The 21917-nt window shown below is 37.3% G+C and overlaps 1 protein-coding gene across 3 annotated transcripts in view; it reads left to right on the top strand.

The window, feature by feature from the left end:
• Positions 1 to 21917, top strand: part of NECTIN3 (nectin cell adhesion molecule 3) — a 103465-nt gene that overhangs the window by 15699 nt on the left and 65849 nt on the right. For all 3 annotated transcript variants that reach the window (XM_055126724.1, XM_055126725.1, XM_055126723.1), the window contains exons 2-4: positions 11094 to 11435; positions 14641 to 14937; positions 20592 to 20709. In XM_055126724.1, coding sequence (XP_054982699.1) covers positions 11094 to 11435; positions 14641 to 14937; positions 20592 to 20709 — 757 coding nt within the window. The remainder of the gene's footprint in view (positions 1 to 11093; positions 11436 to 14640; positions 14938 to 20591; positions 20710 to 21917) is intronic.

Genomic DNA, 21917 nt, shown 5'->3' with positions numbered 1-21917 from the left:
CAGGAAAAATTTGGTCAAGGTCCTTGCCTTGCATGCAACCTGACCCTGGTTGAGTCCCTGGCACTGCATGTAATCTCCCTAGGGTGTTTGCCTTGCACACAGCTGACGCAGGTTTGATCCCTTGCAGCCCTAACGCCTCCAGGGGTAATTCGCGATTGTAGAGCCAGGAGCAAGCCCGAACTGAGAGAAAAAAGCCTCCCCACTTCTGTCATCAAATTCTTGGTGCTGTCCAGCCCACCTCCAAGAAGAGCCCCCATTCTCTTTCCCTTCCAGTGCTGTCTGAATGCCACTGTTTTTACTATGGCTAGGACTTAGCTTTGTTTTTGACCATGTTTTATGCTCTGATTATTGTTGTTCTACATATAGATGGACCAGCTGTCAATTTTCTCTTATTTCATTAAAAACAAAACAAAACAATATTGCATTCTGGTAAGTGGTGTATACCATAACTTCTTTTTGTATTTAGGTTGATACTGTATGTTCTGATCTTTGTGTCTAATACTGATAGATAAAATGGTAAAACCATCTTTTCAAGTTAGTGGTTTTATATCGTTTTGCATGCTGGACCAAATGAGATTTGCATATTTTTTTTTTATTACATCTGAGAGAGATTACCTTTGCTTGGGAGACCACACAGTACCAGGCATTATACCCAGTTTTCCCACATACAAAGCGGGCATTCGTTTTGTTGAGTTATCTTTCCTGCCCTCTATTTTATTCTATTAAGAACTCTTGCACTATTTTTTTTTATAGAGGTTATGCCTATTTACATACCTACCAACAGTTTACCAGATCTCCTTTTTTAACCTTTGTCATTTCATCACCAGTACTCATTTCCGTTCTTTTTGGTTAGGTTCATTCCCACAAATGGGCCATCTGCTTTCTCTGGAAAAGAGTTCAAGGTTTTGTCCAACTTTTTGTAGCGTCAGTCCATTGGTCGCTTGAGTTTAGTGTTCATGAGTTGCTTGTGTTCTTCATATATTCTGCTGTTGTCCCCTAGACGAATAAGTGACACACCAATGTCTTCTCACAATTTGTAGCTTGCATCTAGTTGTTTGGGAGTTGTATCATTTGTTGTGTAAAAATCGTCCTATTTTATTTTCTTACTCTTACTTTTGGGCTGTACCCAGTGATGCTTAGGGGCTACGTCAAACTCAGCCCTCAGGAGTTACTTCTAGTACTGCTCATGGGATCATGTGCTGGTGATTGAACTTGGCCTCCTGAATTAAAAAAAAACAAACAACAAGCACCTGCCCCAGTCTGTTGCTGTTTTTCTGCTCTAGCTTGTATAATTTGATGTAGTACCATTAGTTTATTCTTGCTAATGGAGGTGAGTCTCATTTGTTTCCCTTGCTGGTGAAATTGTCTCTTTAATGTCTTCTGAGTGTCATAATATGCATTGACTGGCTTTTATGTGATATACTTGTTCTATAGATCACTGATTGCTTTACAATATCAAATTTTGACAACTACTTAATTAGATCTAAGAAGTGGCTAATTAAAAGGTGAATTATACTTGTGCCTACAGTTAAGGTAGGAAAAAATTAGTACTGCACCATTATTTTAACCTTTTCTAAATATTGATTTATTAATTTTCTCCATTGTCAATATTGTATCCACAGGCAGTGTTTTTATTTCATAATTTATGTCATTTATTAAAGGTGAAGTAGTCATAGTTGGAAAGCTGTTTAAGGCATCCCTTTTCTCACATTCAGACTTTTTTTTTGGTATTCTTTATGCCGTTTGTGCCAGAAAGTTTTTTTGATGTCTTCAGTAAAAGAGGTATTATAAGATCCTTAAGACCACCCTCAGATTCAGTGATACCTATTTACACATCTCATAAGAGTTGGCTTATAGTTTTAATCAACATGGTGTACTCATATAGTTGTACAGGGAAAAAAAAAGTCAGTCAATAAAAGGGTCTGAGACAGAATGTGAGTAAAATATAGGCACAGATTTCAAGACCCTTTCCCACTGATACCACACGAAATATCTAAATTTTTCCAAAAATTTTTGTGATGCATGGTTGTAATGTTGCCTGCAGTAGGCGCTAACTAGACTGCACATAGCTTTTTATTTGGGACTGATAAGTGTTCCCTGCACTAGTACATAATGAAATTCCAAATTCCTAAAAGGAAATCTGGCATACATTAACCTCTTGTTTGTGCGCATAGCTTGGGCATTGTGAGGAAACTGCTATCATAAATGAATGGCAGGAATTTTCCCAAAATAATTTCTTCCCCATTGCCAGCCAGAGGCTATCCTTGCAAAAAGTCTTTTTCAGCTATAGCAGTTTGGCTTGCTTTGTTAGTATATTATTATTGTGTGTGTCATTTTATACACACCATAGTAATGTGTATAAAAAAACCACAGAAGATCATTGTCCCTGAGATTTTTCTTGTATGCAGATATTATGGAAATTCTACAAACTTTAATTCTGTGCTATTCTGAAGGAATTCCAGAAGGAATAAAGAAACACATGTCCTATTTTTTAAAAAAAGAAATTATTTCTGTGGTACTGGGAGCAAACATTCTAGACCTGTACTCGGCCATTGTTTTACTGCCTTCCAGAAAGATTCTTTTTCTTTTCTTTTTGGTGGGGAGGGGGTTGGGGTGTGGGGTGGTCAGGACTGGAGATCTAATTCAGGAAAGGCCCTCTTTATGCAAAACATACCCTCTAATTCTAAGCTACTTCTCTGGTGATTCTGCATTTAAAAGGGTTTAGATCATAGGACATAAGGTTGATATTGTCCTTATCAACAATAAGGCAGTTGGGAAATAACACAGTTTTGCCCAGGGCACCAGGACACCTAGTTGTAGAGATTTGGGAAAAGTGCGTTTTGGAGTTAGAAGAAAAATGTTGCCTAAGATTACTTTTTTTGAGGTTGTTTTCTGTATTGAAGGACTTTGAACCATATCCAAAGGATAATCTTAGCAAATAATGATACCCTCTTCCTCTATCAATTTTACAAGTACAAACTTCATAAGTACAATTTTACAAGTACAAAGTGCAACTGCTTTACGACTTGAATAGAAATTTCCCGAAAGAAGTTGTGCACCTGACCAACAAGCATATGTTTATCATCAGTCGTTAAAGAAACACTTTAAAAATCCATCAAGTGGGGCCAGAGAGATGGTATAGTGGGCAGGGTACTTGTCTTTATTGCTGACTTGAGTTTGGTTCCTTGCACTCTGTATGGTCCCTGAAGCACTGCCAAGAGCATACCAATGGGGTCCCCAAACAAAAAATCGTGTCAACACAATACATTACAGTTATTAAAAAGAAACAAGAAGTGTTGGTGAACATGTAAAAACTTGAAATAAGGAACTGAGGTAGTAGAGGAGTTAAGGTACTTGTCTTGCATGACTTTGGTTCACTTGCTCCTGTCACATTTACACCCCTGAGCGTAGCCAGGAGTGATCCGTGTTAGAGAGCCAGGAGTAGACCAGTACCACTGGGAGTGTCCGAAATTACCCGCCCCTATCCCTACAAAAAAGGGAAATTACAATGGAATAGTGTTTTTGATGTATTTAATAGTTGTTAGAAATGTAAATTAGTACAGTCACTGTGGAAAGATGATTTCTATGAAAATTTCTAAAGTAAAGGAAAACATTGTCACATATGATCCATCAATTCTAAAAATTCCAGCAATTCTGGGCTTCTGTCTGAAGAATATGATGAAACAGTAGTTTGAAAAGATATATGTGCCCTGATGTAGCATGGTAGCATCTACATAAGGTATGTTAAAACCAAAATATTCATGATGGATGAATGTGTAAAGAAGGTATGGCATGTACATGTATATGTAAATGTGTATGTGTATATATATTAGTATTCTGCTATGTTTATGTATGTTTTTTGTATGTATAAACATTATGTATGTATAAACATACATAAACATAGCAGAATACTAATCGGCTTAGAAGAATGAAATTTTGGCATTTTCCAATATAAATAGATCTTGAGAGGAGGGTCTGTGTTAAGTGAAAAAAAAAACCAATAAAAACATAAATGCCCTGTGATTCTACTCATGGAATATAAAGAAAAGCACATGAACAAATAAAAACTCAGATTGGTGATTACCAGAGAAAAGGAGTTGAGGGATGGGTGCTAAGTCATGAAGTGCATCAAGATATGGTGATGGGTAAAAAAATTACTTGTGGTGGTGATCATGATGGTAGCATGATTTGCTGGAGCAGGCTCCAGAGCTGGAGCCATAGCACAGCAGTTGGGTGTTTGCCTTGCACACGGCAAACCCGGGTTCGATTCCTCCGTCCCTCTTGGAGAGCCCAGCAAGTTACCGAGAGTATCCTGCCCTCACGGCAGCGCCTGGCAAGCTATCCATGTCGTATTCGGTATGCCAGAAAACAGTAACAACAAATCTCACACTGAAGATGTTACTGGTGCCCGCTCAAGCAAATTGATGAACAGCGGGATAACAGTGACAGTGCTACGGTAGCGTATAAAGATGTCAAAGTATAATGCACATAACATATGTTGTAAACCTCTGTTAGCTCCATAACATGTAGGTGTTGGGCAGCAGCTGGCTCTGTGCTCAGGGGCGGCCTGGCAGGGTTTGGAGGGCCGTATGCAGTGCCTTGGATCGGACCAGGGTCAGCTGCATGCCTTATCTTCTCTACTATTTCTTGGCCTCCAGAAAACAAAATTTATTTTTAAAAGAAAGTGAAGCTGGGGCTGGAGCTATATATAGTGGGGAGGGTGTTTGCCTTGCACTTGGGATGTGGGTTCAATCCCCTGGCATCCTATATGGTTCCCCAAGCACTGCTAGGTATAATTCCTGAGTGCAGAGCCAGGAGTAATTACTGAGCATTGCTGAATGTGACCCCCCCCCGCCAAAAAAAAAAAAAAGTGAAGCTGCTCCAGTAAAGTTCTAAATTTTTTGAAATGTCTTCTCCCTCCTACTTGAACATACCACATTATTAGAATTGGAACTAGAAAAAAAAATACCACTTTTTAAAAATGTCAGTATGTAAAATTGCCTAAATTATCACAAGAGAAATCCTGAAAAAAATTTAAAAAAATCTTAGTTACTAGATTATAGTTCTTTGACTTGGTTTCAGGCGTATGCTGTTCCAACACCAGTTCCTTCACCGCTGTTCTCAGTTTCTGTCCCACCACCAGCCTGCCTCTGTGGCAGGCACTTTTTAATAAAGCTTAGGCACCGTGGCTTATAGTAGTTACTAATAGAGTTTCACACTAACACTTTGTCACCTTTCAGCACCCTCTCCTCCCTGTTGTCCACTTCCCCCAACCATTGTTGTAGTGTTCTCTTTCCTGTTTCATGCCCTCACCACAGTCCCCTTCCCCTTCTAGCCACCCTCTCCCACTTCCCACCTCCTGCCTCCATGGCAGGGTTCCTATTGAAGATGAGTTCTCATGTTTTTTATTTCTATTATAATTGGCATTTGTTGTTTGCTATTTTTTTTTTATCTTTTGCACATGAGAGAGATTATCCTAACTTGGTGTCTTTCCCTCTGACTAACTTCACTTAGCATGATATTCTCCAGATCTATCCATGTAGCAGCAATTTGCAATATTTTATCTTTTCTGAAGGTGCAGTAGTAGTCCGTTATGTATATATACCATAGTTTCGTTATCCAGTCATATATTGTTTGAGTACTTGGTGGTTTTGAGATTTTCAGCTGTTGTGAATAGTGCTGCAGTGAATTTAGGAGTGCAGATCTCTTTTCTCCATTGCTTTTTGAGCCTTTGGATTGTCTTTCAAGAACTGGAATTGCTGGGTCTATTGGGAGCCCAATTTCTGTTTTTTTAATGAGTGTCCATAATGTTTTACCGGAAAGGACTTGACCAGTCAACATTCCCACCATCAGTAGATGAGGGTCACTGCCACACTCTCATCCCAGCCCAAATCTATACCACACTGGTTATTTTTGTTTGTTTGGGTGCCACACCCAGGGATTTCCCAAGGCTTCTCCTAGTTCTGCACTCAGGGATTACTCCTGGCAGTGCTGAGGGGACCCTGTGGATACCAGGGATTGAACCCAGGTCAACCCCCTGCCCTACCTACTATACCATCATTGTGCCCTGTGTTTTTGTTCATTTTGATGTGTGCCTCTCTCTGTGGCTATGGTTGAAATTCATTTTTATAATTTTTTTGAAATAACAGTACAGTATTATTTGAGCAAATAGTTATGACTAAAACTCAGCTTCATTTTTGTTTAAAGTTGCACAATTGCGGAGTGATAGTACAACGGGTAGGGTGTTTGCCTGCAGCTGACCTGGGTTCGATCCCTGGCATCCTATATGGACTCCCAAGCATATAACGTCTTAGCCAGGAGTAATTTCTTAGTGCAGAGTCAGGAATAACCCCTGAGCATCTCTTGGTATGACCAAAAATGGGGGGAAAAAAAGTTTCACAATATCACAGTTGACAAGGGGAATCAAAAGTGCAGACTCTTAGTAATTTTCATGGAAACATTTTCCCCATGCATTGCACTTCTGGTAGAGAGAATACTGACTTAAGACCTTTAGCCACCTTCACTGAATTTGTTTGGAAAAGCATTGAGCTTTCTAAAGGCTCCTGTAATTGCCCTTGTTGGTTTTCTTGATGTGAATTATGTAGAACTCATGATGTGTTTATCATGCTGTGGTCAGAGGTTTCTTCAGGAGGCTTCTTCCCTCCTTGCTTTGTTATCTACCATGAAGCACAACTGCTAGCTTGTATGGTAAACTCCACATTGGGACCCATGGCCTAGAATCCTATAATGTAACGAACAGGGTGAAAGAACTGAGTTCATCATGTCGACCAAGACCGTCCATGGTTCAGAAGACCGAATCTAAACGTTGGACATGGGAGTCTCCTGGTGGACAGTTCCACAACGAAATTGACCAAATCGTATTCAGTCGAAGGTTTTGCCTGACCAGTGTCGCTATTGTCCCAAAATTCCAAAGGGATCGGACCACAGTCTCCTTCGTGCAAAATTCTACTTCACAGAGAAGGGAGAAAGATCTGCAAAGTTTAATGTTAAGAAGAGAACTCCCAGAATCACCACCAACTTGGAAGCTCTTTGGCACGGCAATGTGGGAAGATGCCGTCCTTGGCAACATCAACAAGGAATACAATCGACTGGTTCAGCACCTCCATGACTGTGCGAAGAATGCCGAGAGTGGGAAAGCCACAGACGCCTGTCTTTGGAAACTCTCGAGCTCATTTGCCAACGTGGTTTGGCAAGCCTCATGCAACCACAAGCTAACGTCTGAGCTCGAAAACCTGTGCAGAGAAGCGATAAAGGAAGACTTCAAAGAGAGAAGAGCAGCATTGTTGGCCAAAGCGGCAGAAGCCGGGAAAAGTATTTGCAACGCTCCCCTGTCTTTTGCCAACTACAATACCAAGATGACTGCCCTCTGACGGCCTGATGGATCTATCACATCTTCCAAAAGGGCAATGCAGAGGATTATTCACGACTTCTACTCTGATCTCTTTGACAGCCACGTCCACCTGCCCACATACCAAATTCCGCAGGATGGATATGTCGTTCCCAGTGTCCTCCCTTCGGAAATATGACATGCCATTTCGTTGGTAAAGACGCATACAGTTCCCGGTCTGGACAAGGTCAGACCCGAACACTTAAAGAATCTGCTGCCAGTCCTCGTCAATACACTGGCTCAGCTCTTCACACGCTACCTGCCCAAATGCAAGGTTCCGTCCCAGTGGAAAACCAGTAGGACCATTCTGTTGTACAAGAAGGGAGACATCCATGACATCGGCAACTATCACCCAATCTGCCTGCTGTCTGTCATCTACAAGTTGTTCACTCGTGTCATCCTGAATAGAATAGGCAGAACACTAGACAAAGGACAACCATGTGAGCAAGCCAGGTTTTGAAGGGGATTTAGCACGATAGACCACATCCACACTGTGACCAAACTCATTGAAGTTTCGAGAGAGTTCGGGATGCCGCTCTGTCTAACGTTCATCAACTTAAAGAAGGCCTTCAATTCTGTTGAGACTGAAGCGGTCATCGAAGCCCTGGCCAAACAGGGCGTTCAAACTCAGTACATCAGGATCCTCTGTGAGCTGTGTTACAGATTCACCACCAGGATCTCATCATGCTACAAGGAAGTGATCATTGATGTAAAGAGAGGGGTACGGTAGGGTGATACCATTTCACTGAAACTCTTCAGTGCCACCCTCGAGAATGTCATGCGACGACTGGAATGGGAAGGAATGGGAGTGAAGGCAACTACACCACCTCTGCTTCGCTGATGGCGGCATTCTCATAACGCCAAACATTAGACAAGCGGCACAAATGCTGGCTGATTTCAACTGTGAGTGTGGAAAGGTCGGATTGCAGCTGAATCTTAGCAAAACAATGTTCATGAAAAATGAACTAGTCCCTGATGTTCCATTTGCTCTCAACAGAACGAACATCTAGGAATGCAGCAGCTATGTGTACCTGGGTCGAAAACTCAACATGATGATTGACTTGGCGCCAGAACTATGCAGGAGGAAGAGAGCAGAGTGGAACGCCTTCAAGAGCATTGAAGAAGTGGTTAAGAGGACAAAGAACCTCTGGCTCTGGGTACATCTTTTCGATTCCACCATTCTTCCTGCACTGACATACGCCTCAGAGACCTGGCCCTATGCAAACTGGATGAGAACTCTTATCTGTATATCCCAAAGAGGAATCGAAAGCTATGCTTGGAGTATCATGTTTCACTCAAGTGAGAGAAGGAATCCGAAGTTCTGACCGCCGTCGATGGTCAAGAATTAGGAACAGTGTCTCTGATACAAAGGTGTCAAAAATCTGATGGGCTGGACACATAATGCAATTCAGAGATGACTGCTATACCAGAGCTGTTACTGACTGGATTCCACGGGATGTCAAAAGACCATGTGGCTGCCCACCAACGAGATGGTCAGACTTTGTCAAAACCCTGAATGAATGGTTTGAGGCTCTTCATGTTCCTGGAGGGAGCAGATATCACTGGGCTACACTAGCACACCGCAGAGATGAATGGAGATGTTACTGGCGCCCGCTTGAGCAAATCGAAGATCAACGGGATGATAGTTGATACAAGTGATGGTAAACTGTAGTTTGGTAATCTGTAGTTTTTGTACAAAAAGATGCATACCATCTTCTAACCTGGCAACAATAATTTGAATTTCCACCAGCAGTGTATGAAAATTCTTGTTGAGCCATGTCCTTGTCAGTATCTCATTTTAAATATGCTCATTTAACATTCTTTTATTTAGTAAGATAAGTGTTAAATCTTAAATTTTAGAAAACCAGCTTGTATATTGTGGGTCTTTATTTGGTAAGTATATTTAGTCTTTATTAGATAAATATATTTAGTACATAAGTGTGCACTATATTTATTACAATATTAGGCTTTAAATTAGAGGAGCTTTTTGTGAACTTTTTTTTATAACCTGAGACTTATCTTCAAATTCTCTTACTTTCTTCATTGCTCTTTTTTTATTGTCACTCTTCAAGTCATGTAGTACTCATGTCTTTTGACTTCTGTTTAGTATTTGTGTTGGGTATTCTGGGTCTTTCTTTTTCACATACAGATTTAGAATCAGTATGCTGATGCTTATTAGGTAACTACTACTGCAAAAAAAAAAATATGGGAATAAATGTCATCTTGACAATATGGTGCTTTTTTATCAATCAATGGATTATCTCTGTAATTCTTAAGTTTGATTTCTTTTTGTAATTTTTTTAAATAGAGATCTCATATATTTTATCGTATGTATCTAAATATCTCACTTTAGGAGTGCAAAAGTAAATAAAATTGCTTTTAATTTTAAATTCTGCATATTCATAGTTATGTGGGAAAGTACTTGTATCTTTTAACTTTGCCGTAATTACCCAGCTTTTTTCTTTTGTCTAATCATCTTGGTTTTCTATATAGTCATGTAATCTGTAATTGACATGCTGTATTGAAGAATTTATACTGTGCACTATACAAGGATATCTTGTGTTAAAATTAGGGGTCTTGCCAGCCATGTTCACTTCTATATTGCTCATTAGCTTCTTTAAATTCTTATTTGTATAACCCTTAATGAATTATTTAAATAATTTGAGTGTTTAGTAAATTTTTTCCTGTAGAATAGTTTATCTCTCTAATTGAACCTCATCAAACTTTAATATTTTCCCTTCTTCCTATCAGCCCCCCGCCCCCACCCCCACACGCCTGCTTTTTTTCTTAACAGTAACTGAGTTCTTTTCTTCAAAGCCTCTTACAAGGTTGCTATCAAACATTCAGCTGGTGTATCTGAACGCTTCACTGGGGAAGGGACTCTGATTTTTTTCAGGTGTACTCTTGGACCTCTTACAGTGGTTTTCTCACTGCGATAATACATTGTGTGTTTGATTTTCTTGAGTCATATTTTTCACTTATACAGTCCTAGGAACAGCTAGCTTTTTTCAGTTGTTCCTATTTGGGGGGAGGGACGGAGGGAGGGAGGAAGGAGAGAGACAGTGCACATATGTCATCATCATCATCATCATCATCATCATCATCATCATCATCATCATCATCCCCATTGATCGTTGATTTTCTCAAGTGGTCTCAGTAACGTTTCCATTTGTCCTAGCCTTAAGATTTTAGGAGCCTCTCTTTACTCGTCCTTCCCAACGGTTTCGCATTGGAGGCTCTTTCAGGGTCAGAGACCCATCATTGTTACTGGTTTTGGCATATGAATATGCCACGAAGTTTGCCAGTCTCTCCCATGCAGGCAGGAAACTCTCGGTAGCTTGCCAGGTTCTCTTAGAGGGAGAATTTTAAGCTATAAGATGTCGCGAGGCTGCACTTTGAGGAGCTTGATTTTATAGTCTCTGGATGTTGGCCGTTGATGGGATTACAGGGCACCAGGGGCAGTTTCTGGGTGTGTGTGTGTGTGTGTGTGTGTGTGTGTGTGTGTATATATATGTACATATACACATGCATATATGTATGTATATATGTGTGTGTGTATATATATATATACACACACACCTACTAGAGGGGGAAAAGGGAAGGGAAGAGAAACAGGAAGTGGAGAATGATCTTATGTTAACATTGACTTTCAAATTTTAAAATCTTTTTTCTTTACCCTTCATAGGTGCCTTAGCTGGACCAATTGTTGTGGAGCCACATGTCACAGCAGTATGGGGAAAGAATGTTTCATTGAAGTGTTTAATTGAAGTGAATGAAACTATAACACAAATTTCATGGGAGAAGATACATGGCAAAAGTTCACAGACTGTTGCAGTTCATCATCCTCAATATGGATTCTCTGTTCAAGGAGAATATCAGGGAAGAGTTTTGTTTAAAAACTATTCACTTAATGATGCAACCATTACTCTGCATAACATCGGATTCTCTGATTCTGGAAAATACGTATGTAAAGCTGTTACATTCCCACTTGGAAATGCTCAGTCTTCTACAACTGTAACTGTATTAGGTATGTATTCTTGAATTGTGCATTTTACTTGAATTATATATATTTTTTAGGGTGAGGTAATATTAGAGTAGTCTTGAGTATGTAAAATTATTCAGATTATACATAAATTTGCTTAAATCACATTTTTCAAAACCTATTTTAAAATTAAACAAGATTTTGTATTTACAAACTTTACCTATATAATGTACATTTTTAAATTATTTTGTGTTCTTTATGAAAGGCTTACCGAATTATAATGCCAAGTTCTGAATTTGGTGTTTTGTTCTTAAGATTTTCATTTTTAAAATTTGGCTCTGATCCTGGGGCGTTGACACTACATTTCTGTATTTTAAATACAATTTTATTCTTAGTGTTGTGGATTTGAATACTGGACTGTTCTTTATAATGAGTATATTTCTTTTTAGTATCTGGTAATTGTTAAAGTTTATGGTAGCATTTCTAATGATTTACTAACATTAAGAAAGCCACTGGTGGGCCTGAAAGAGAGTACAGTGGTTAAGGCACAGACCTTGCATGCAGTTCCCCGGGTTTGATTCCTGACACCCAAAAGTATCACCACCTCACAGTAATAATCCCTGAGCACAGAGCCAGGAGTAGGCCCAGAGTACCCTGAGTACTGCAGTGTGGTTTCAGCAACCTCTCCCCGCCCCCCAAGCTACCTACTGTGAAAAGTAATCCAATCTTAAAATATTAGAATATTAGAAATAATTATTATAAATAAATAAATATTAGAAACAGTAGAATAAGAATTAAGGAAATCCAGCAGATGTAGCCATTTCTACTCAGAGCGAGACTGCTATATTGAGCAAGTGCTGTCTGCTCTGAACCTTACATGGTTGGTCTAGTAGGGACTTAGTTCAGTTGAGAGTTTCTTCTTTCTTTACTTTTCCCAGATCTTCCTGTCTTCTAAGGTTTTTTTATACCTTACTTGAGCTTGGTATCTGCTTCCACAGAACCAGATATGTATAGTATGCTTAGTTTTAGGGTCATTGGAGTGCAGAAAAGTAATTTTGTATTGATAGTTTTTTTCATGTTGAAAGGTTCTGTTGAAAAATAAAGATAAAATTAAGCATTTGAGGATCTTATGTTTAAGATAATACCCTAAATTGTAGGGAAAACAAATGTTTGCTTAAGAAATTTAAACTTTTTTTCTTTTTGGGAAACACCTGGCGATGCTCAGGGCTTACTCCTGGCTCTGCACTCAGGAATCACTCCTGGCGGTGCTTGAGGGACCATATGGGATGCTGGGAATTGAACCCGGGTCGGCTGCATGCAAGGCAAACACCCTACCCACTGTGCTATTGCTCCAGCCCTGAAATTTAAACTTTGGGTAAATGTTTTGATAAAAGGCACTGTTAAGTATTTGAAAACTCAAATGGTGGCTCTCAGATTTTAAAATGTTTACAAAAATTTACTGTCAGGAACATAAAAGATAGCTTGTATGCAGAAGAAAAGAGCTTGTGAGAACAAACATTTGAGTTCACTTTACAGTTTAAAACTGTACTGTTTGAAAAGGAATTGGATACACTTGAAAATTATAATTGACTGAGGTAGAGAAATATTTCTTAGTGTAAAAATACTAAGATGGTATAAAATGATAAATTTTGGTACATTTACATCTTAAAACTTGTAGTCATCAAAACATATAATGGTAAAGAGGCAGGTAGGCACTATAAAAGGACTCTTCTTTAATCACTCGGGAAACATGGTTTTATAGGCATTTTACAGGAAAAATTCCTAGTAAATCACATATATAAAAATTCTTAACCTCATTTTTATAAATTATGAGAAATTAAAAATAAAGTCTAATGATATACATTATATGTTACATGTATAACATTATATGTATAACATTATACACACAACATACAATACATATGTTATATGTATAACATATGTATTGTATATATATACCATTATGTACAATTTTATACAAGCATATACCTATAAATAGATATGTGCCAGTATTAACTGGGGAATACATGGACCAGTCAGAGCTCTAAAGTGGGGAATAAATTGGTAGTTTGAAAAGCTTATTGGCATTGTCTGGTAAAGCTGAATATAAACATAGTAGCATTTCCAGTATAAGGAGTGAAGTAGAGAAACTTTTTCATGAAAAAAATTCCAAGACAACATGAATGAAAATATGGCTGATAAAATTATTTATACCAAAAATTGTTACTGTACAACAGCAAATAAACCATATACATTTTTGTGGGTTAGGGAGTCACACCTGAATGTACTTAGTGCTTCTGATGCTGGCTCTCTCCTAGCGGGGATCCAGGGACCAAATGAGGGTGCTGGGGATTGAACCTGGTTTATCTGCATGCAAAGCAAGTACCCTACCTGCTGTACTATTTCTCTGGCCCACACTGTATACCATTCAAACTAATAATTTATACAGTTGGCCACCAAATCTAAATGATCTTAAAATGAAAACTAAAAGTCTTACAGAAGGGGAAGTCATTAGGAAAATAGGTAGTTTATATAAATCAAGAACCAGTTGCATTTAAAAAGCAATTGGAAATTTTGGGAATTGCAGACCACAACACCCAAAAGGAGAGAGAGAGAACAAATTAGAATGCCCTGCCACAGAGGCGGGGTGGGGTGGGGGGTGGGGTTGGGGGGTGGGAGGGATACTGGGTTCATTGGTGGTGGAGAATGGACACTGGTGGAGGGATGGGCTCCCGAACACTGCATGAGGGAAAAAGAAGCACGAAATGTTTGAATCTGTAACTGTACCCTCACTGTGACTCACTAATTAAAAAAAAAAGTCTAGTAAAACCTTAATGTATAGAATAAATTAAGCTTGATTGACAATTATTCATGAGCTGAGTAGTGAGGAATTTAAGCAGAAAAATTAAAAATTGAGGAATTGTTAAGGTAGATGCTGTTAAAGAGAAATATGGTGGATGGAATTAAGACTTCTAATTTTCAGGAATTTTAATATAAATTTCTTCTGCAGAAAACTCATCTCATAAAGAAATCTCTATGAGTGGAAACCATCTTTATAATGATTATTTAAAATTGACTTGTTATTTGTCCTAGCACATGATTTTTTTCTTAAATAATAAAAAATTATCTGTAGATCTTATATACTTTCCTAAATTGGTAAAATATGGCTTGGTACAGTTTGGAAGAATGTAAACATACTGTTACATGAAATTTAACTAATGAAGTATAAATCTTTGAACCACCCTAACAGTTGAACCCACTGTGACCCTAATAAAAGGATCAGATTCTTTAATTGACGGAGGAAATGAGACAGTAGCAGCTGTTTGTATAGCAGCCACTGGAAAACCAGTTGCAAGTATTGACTGGGAAGGCGATCTTGGTGAAATGGAATCTACTACAACTTCTTTTCCAAATGAAACAGCAACTATTGTTAGTCGATACAAGTTGTTTCCAACTAGATTTGCTAGAGGAAGACGAATTACTTGTGTTGTGAAACATCCAGCTTTGGAAAAGGACATCAGATATTCTTTCATACTAGATATACAGTGTAAGTAAATGGCAATATTTACTTTACAGCTTGTTATGTGTTTTAATTTTATTCTTTTGCTGTATTTCTTTATCACTTTTTCTAATTTGAATACTCCATGGATATTTTAAAGCCAGCTCTCCTTAATTGACAATTTTGTTTCTGATTTTAAAGTCATAAAAATTCATTTAAAGTTGCTCTTTGACTCAAAGCTGTTTAGCTTTATTATTTTGGGGCTTTGAAAATAGTATTGGGGGGCTGGATCTATAACACAGTGGGTAGGGCCTTGCACGTGGCCCACCCTGGTTCGATTCCCAGTATCCCATATGGTCCCCTGAGCACCACCAGGAGTAATTCCTGAGTGCCTGAGCTAGGAGTAACCCATGTGCATCGCTGGGTGTGACCCAAAAAACAAAAACAAAAAAAATGAAAATAGTATCAGAACTTCATTTAATTTTGGAAAATTTTACCTCAAAATGCATGATACTTAAAATCAGAAATTTACTTCCTAGTCAGGGTAATTTGGCCATTTTTTAATTTTTTAGTTTAAGGATATTTCTGGCATAAGACTTTTGTTTCTTTAGGCATATTTTTATTATTTTGAAAATACTTTTTTCAATGTTATTTCTACTCTATTTTACTGATCACATTGCAAAATTTATATATATATACACATATATATATATATATAAATCTGCCTTAAATGGATTACATCTATTTTATTTTATTTTTTCTGTATTTATTTTTCCTTTTTGGGTCACACCTGGCGATGCACAGGGGTAGCTCCTGGTTCATGCACTCAGGAATTACTCCTGGAGGTGCTAGGGGGGCCATATGGGATGCTGGGAATCTAACTTGGGTCAGTCGTGTGCAAGGCAAAAAGGCCCTGCCCTACCTTACCCTATGTGCTATCGCTCCAGCCCCAAGGATTACATCTATTTTAAATAAAATTGTAAACTGACCCTTCTTTTAAGAATAATCTCATGTGTGCTTTTGTCTCACATGTGCATATGTATATGCTGCTTTATTTTCTGTTAAGTTTTTTGTTTTTGATGAATTCTTTTTGCATGACATTTTAAAATTGAGACATAAGAAAGGTAATGATGCAGATAAATTATAGTACTGCTAATGAAAACTAAGCATATTAAAGATAAAATTAGGGAAATGTTTAGGTTTTATTTTCATTTCCACTCATACGTAGATCATAAATCTAATTTTCTAAATTTTATTGTTACTGGCTCTTTTGATATGCGTGAAATTTTAAATTACCCGTATTCATTACACTTGATGTAATGGTTTCTAAAGCTAGTTCTGAGGGCCTTTTTCACCATTTATAGGATTAAACTTGAGACACTCTGGTTACTTTAATATCATTATCATTGTGTTCCTGAGTGCAAATATCTTCTTTTCACCTCACTTCCCTGGAGAATCCAATTAAAATTTTCATTTTTTCATTTGCTACTTTGCTTTCACAGACTCTTAGCTCCCCCTCCCCTCTTTTTTTGTAAAATTCAGAGCCCATTGTAAGTATTAGTACTATTCTTCTCATATTTTTTCTTCTCTGTGGCTGTTAAAGGCCGGATTTTTTTCAGTTTGTATTATGTATTGGTTCTTTTAAATATAATCCTAAATATATCAAAATACCTCATATATGATTCATCATTATGGCTTAGATTTGCTTTTGACATTTTCTTAGAGTATGTATAGGATTTTCTTTTTATTTTCTTTAAAATTACTTTTAATAGAATAACTGGAAGATGTATAGTTACAAAGTTGTTCATGATTGGATTTCACTTATACAGTTTTCTTTGTAAATTGGGATTTAAAAGAACATGGCAAAGGGGTCATAGAGATAGTACAGCAGGTAAGGTACTTGCCTTAAGTGCCTCTGTCCTATGTTCAACACATAGCACCATATATGGTTCCAGTAGTAGTGATTCCTGAGCCAAAACCCAGCAGTAAGGACTGAGCACAGCCGGGTGTGGCTCAAACACCCAAGAAGAGAAAAGAAAACGTGAACAGAATTGAAGCAAACTCCTACATCAAAAACTGTGTCTCAAAATTGCACATCATTCTCTGGGGTGTATGTTTAATAACCTATCTCCTCTTCCTTTAAGAAAAGGTTAAAATACATTCTCTCAGTCACTTTTTTGTTTGAAATCGCAGAAATGTTTATTTTGGGGTCTGGGGAGATAATACAGGGGTTGAGGTGCTTGTCTTGCAGGCAGCTGACCTGATTTCAGTCCCTGTCACCAAATATGGTCTCTCCCTAAGACTGACAGAAGTGGTCCCTGAACATAGAGCTAGGAGAGTAAACCCTTAGTATCAGTGGTGTCTACTCTCCAACGCCCTCCAAATCGCTCCCCCCCCAAAAAAAAAAAAAACCAGGAATGGTTAATTTTGTTATATTAAAGGAGGGATTCGATTTTTTTTAATCATCAAGGTAATTTTTAAAAATTAAATTTAAATTTCCACCTGTTTGTAAACCTTGCTTTGACAATAGATCTTTGTTTCCTAGCAGAACTGGAGACTGAGCTGCTCTCTAACTTCTCATCTTGCAGTGTTTGACTTTTCTAGTTTACTAAGTAACTATGAAAAGATGGAGATACCCTCTGTACCATGTGTAAAGAACTTTTCCTTAGAGAAGCCTTTTATTACCCATCCTCAGTTTAAATTAGGCTCTTGTACTTGGGTTTTTTTGTTAGTGTAGTGAAAAACTTTAAATGTAACCTTTGCTATTCAAATATAAAATTAATTTAGTTACACATTTAACTGATTGTAAATTTTTGTCTTTGTAGGGCCAGAACAATAACACAACTGATAGGGCATTTGCCTTGCATCTGACCAATCTCAGGTTCAATTGCTGGCATCCCATTTGGTCCCCTGAGCACTGTCAGGAGTAATTTCTGAGTGCAGAGCCAGGAGTAAGCCTTGAGCATTGCTGGGTGTGACCCGAAAAGCCAAAAAAAAAAACGTTTATTTTTTTGGTTGTCTTTAATTATACTGTACATAAGTTAAAACACTTACAGATCCATTGAATGGATAAGAGTTGAAATAGTTAAAATATAGTTTGAGATAGTTGAGTTCTCAATTTATTTTTATCTATAATTATAGTCTTAGTGCAATATGCTGCAGCACAGTTGGATCTGGAAGATATGTTGAGTGAAGTAAGTCAGGAGAGACAGGTTGAACTCACTTATCTGTGGAATATCAAGTACTGGATGAGGAAATGTATTGTAGTGAAAGGGGGATGCTTAGATCATCCTTGATCCCAGTGTTTAGAGAGGAGAAAGAGAAGGAAAGAAAAGAAATTTTCTTTTTATAAATTAATAAAAAGGAGGAAGAAAAGAACAAGAAGTAATGGGTTAACAGTCATCAGAGCTTCAGTTACACCAGTGACATGAGTGAGGGGTGTAGCCAAATACCCCAAATACAGACTCAGCAGAATTGAAGGCATGAGATCTCAGGGGCAACAACCGTGAAAGTGTGCCTGTCAAGTTGATAGGTGGGGGTGGCATTGGGGGTTTTGGAGATAAGGGGATCTGGGAACACTGGTGGAGGGATTGGTGTTGAATTATTGTGTGCCTAAAATGCAAACTGTCAGTAACTGTAAATCATGACTCTTCAATAAAAAAGTTTTAAGTTTGTATTATCTCTAAATGTGTTTAGAATATTATAATTTAATTATCATCTTTGTAATTGAGGCATTTTAAGGAATATTTTCTTATAATTTATTTTTAATGCTATACCTATAATTTGCCATCCTAACCAATTTTAAGTATAAAATTTAGTGATATCTTAACATTCTTGTGCAGCTATTCATCCATCTTTTCATCTTGTAAAACTGAAAACTTTATACCTATTAAGTATTTTCCTGTCCCTCACCTCCTTGCCTTCTATTATGTATGTGGACTATACTAGGTTCCTCTTAAGGGATTTATACAATTTTTGCCATTTTGTCACTGGTTCACTTAGGTCAGTGAGGTCCTTAAGTTTATCCTCATTGCTATGTGATCTAGACTACTTTTTTTCCAGATGAATCGTACCCCATTGTAACCCAGCATCACAGTTTATCTCTTATTCATCTTTGTGCATTTGGTTGTTTCATATTTTAACTATTATGAGTGATGCTACTATGAGCATACAGATACTTCTTTTTTTTTTTTTTTTTTTTGCTTTTTTGATTTTTGGGTCACACCTGGCAATGCACAGGGGTTACTCCTGGCTCTGCACTCAGGAATCACTCCTGGTGGTGCTCAGGGGACCATATAGGATACTGCTAATCAAACCTGGGTTAGCCATGTGCAAGGCTATGTGCAAGGCCGCTGTGCTGTTGCTCCAGCCCCACAGATATTTCTTGAAAGTTTGTTTTCAAGTTTTTACTTAAAGCATTATCAACATGTTATACTGATTTCACTTACACAGCATGGTTGAACATTTCTACATATTGAGATGTCACCACCATAAATTCTAGTGATACCCATCCTTCTACAGTTAGAACATTTTTTATTGTGATGACAGGTTTTAAAATCTGACTTAGAAACCTTCAAATATGCAATATAATATTATTGATTTATCATCTATACATTCTGTTACCATAAGAAAGTTTTGACCTTAACCCATTTTGCCCCTGACCCTACTTTCTACTTGGCCAGCCCCCATTTTTTTCTCTGTGATACTGAAATTTGGTTTTTTGTTTGTTTATATTTATTGCTTCCATATGTAATGAGAAACTGTGCAGTATTTATGTTTGTGATTAACTGTATCTCATTATACATAATAGTTTATATTTCATACATTTATTAGACATATAGGTTGCTTCTCCAACTTGGCTATTATTGTTGATATTGCAGTAATATATAGGTATATGCACTTACTTGAATTAGTGTTTTTAATTTCTTTATACAAATACCCAATTCTAAAAGAAATTGCTAGAACACAAAGTCATTGATTTTTCTTTGAATCTCCATTGTTTTTTGTAGTGACTGCACCAGCTTACATTATTATCAAAAGGAACACAAAATTCTCTTTTTAAAACCGGTGCCAATTTTGGGGCTGGAGCGATAGCACAGCGGGTAGGGCGTTTGCCTTGCACGCGGCCGACCCGGGTTCGAATCCCAGCATCCCATATGGTCCCCTGAGCACCGCCAGGAAGTAATTCCTGAGTGTAGAACCAGGAGTAACCCCTGTGCATCGCCGGGTGTGACGCAAAAAAAAAAAAAAATCTTTGCCAATTTTAGTTTCTATCTTTTTAATACTAGCCATTCTAATAGGTAGAAGGTAACATCTTATTTCAGATTAAATATGTAAGATTTTTTTATATACAACTTAGTTAAGTGACATGTCTGATCAAATTAAATGCTGTCCGGTACATAATGTATTATATTCTATGTTTTATATTGCTTTTAGTGATTATAGCTAAGTGGTATTCTTCCATTCAAGTAAGCATGTTAACTACAACTTTTCATACTTAGCCTAGTCTTTTGATTCTCATTGCCCATCACTCACTTACTATTTTGGTCAACTAATATTTTTGAATATTTTCTTTTTTTACAGTTATATATGTTAAAGGAAGGTAAAATGATTTCTTCTGGTTCAAAGTAATATAATTATATCTTGCTCCGTTGTTAACGGAAGATGGAAGATAATCTGTCCTGTCATTCATTTATTTTTAGATGCTCCTGAAGTTTCAGTAACAGGCTATGATGGAAATTGGTTTGTAGGAAGGAAAGGTGTTAATCTCAAGTGTAATGCTGATGCAAATCCACCACCCTTCAAATCCGTGTGGAGCAGGTAATAATGTTTTATGTACACTTAAAAGACACTTTTAAAATGAATTGTTCCTGAATGTTTATTTGAAACAGTTATCATTGTATAATACATTTTTAATTATACTTCTCAATGACTTCTTTAGAAATTGCAGCATTTTTTTCTGGTACTATCACCATAGTCTTTAAACTGCTGTTGCTTCATGAACTATATTTCAACACCTTGTTTTGGTAGTTGAAGACTTAATTTTACATCTCCATCTTCACACATAACCATGTAGATTGTCTTCCCCTTGATAGTTCCAGTGAACCCAGTTAAGCTCTCATTACTGTTTTCCTCCCTAAACATTATTTACCAAGGACTGTTATCCTGGATTTTTTTTGTCAACTTTGGGGGGCAATTTGTTTTCTCTGACACTCATAATTGTTCCTGCTTTACTCTGAATACTTTTTCTTTTGATCTTTGAAATTTCAAACTGCTAAATAAAGATTTTCATTCACTTTGTTCAGTATTTGAGGGGATCCCCTTTCAATCCAGAGACTTGTATCTCAACTTAGGATAATTTTCTTATGTAGAGGATATCCTCACTTCTGGTTTTCCTGTTTGTCCTTAACTCAAAGTCAGTTTATTTATATACTAAATGTCTAATGGTTTCGGTCATTTTTTACAAGGATATATTTCCGCTGACTGATGTATCAAATAAAAACTTTTTGGATATATTTTCATTTTCCAAGAGCATTTTTTTTCATTTTCATAGCAACTTGGTATTTTGTAAAGGTTTTGTTTTTTTTGTAGTTTGTAGCGATACTAGTTATATCTTCTGCAGTTTTTTTGTTTGTTTCCTGTGTACCGTTTTTTTGTTTTGCTCCAAGGTTTTTTTTTCCCTTTTCATTTTGTAGATACTAAAAAATTTTTGGATTGTCCATTGATTTAATAGTGATGCATTAAAGTAAAATGCTTAAGGGAAATTCTCTTTGTCTCCTGGGAATTACTCATTAGTAGTTTTCCACTATAGTAACTGGGATAAATAAGTTTCTGCTATGGAAGTTTCAGGTACAAGAGAGTCCTTTTTTTCCCCTGATGGTCAGCTTATTGAGTCTTCATTTCTCTGAATTCTGTACAGATAGTAGGCTTTGGAAGTAGTTTGAAATTAAAGATCTCTTGATCTGTTCCTTTTTTGTTACTCTTAACACTGGAAAATTGATTTAAAACAGTAAGATTCATTGCTGTGA

The sequence above is a fragment of the Sorex araneus genome, chromosome 2 (assembly GCF_027595985.1).
Source record: "Sorex araneus isolate mSorAra2 chromosome 2, mSorAra2.pri, whole genome shotgun sequence".
In the NCBI taxonomy this organism is placed as follows: domain Eukaryota; kingdom Metazoa; phylum Chordata; class Mammalia; order Eulipotyphla; family Soricidae; genus Sorex; species Sorex araneus.
The sequence above is the reverse complement of the archived record's forward strand: the minus strand, read 5'-3'. Positions and strand labels throughout refer to the sequence as shown.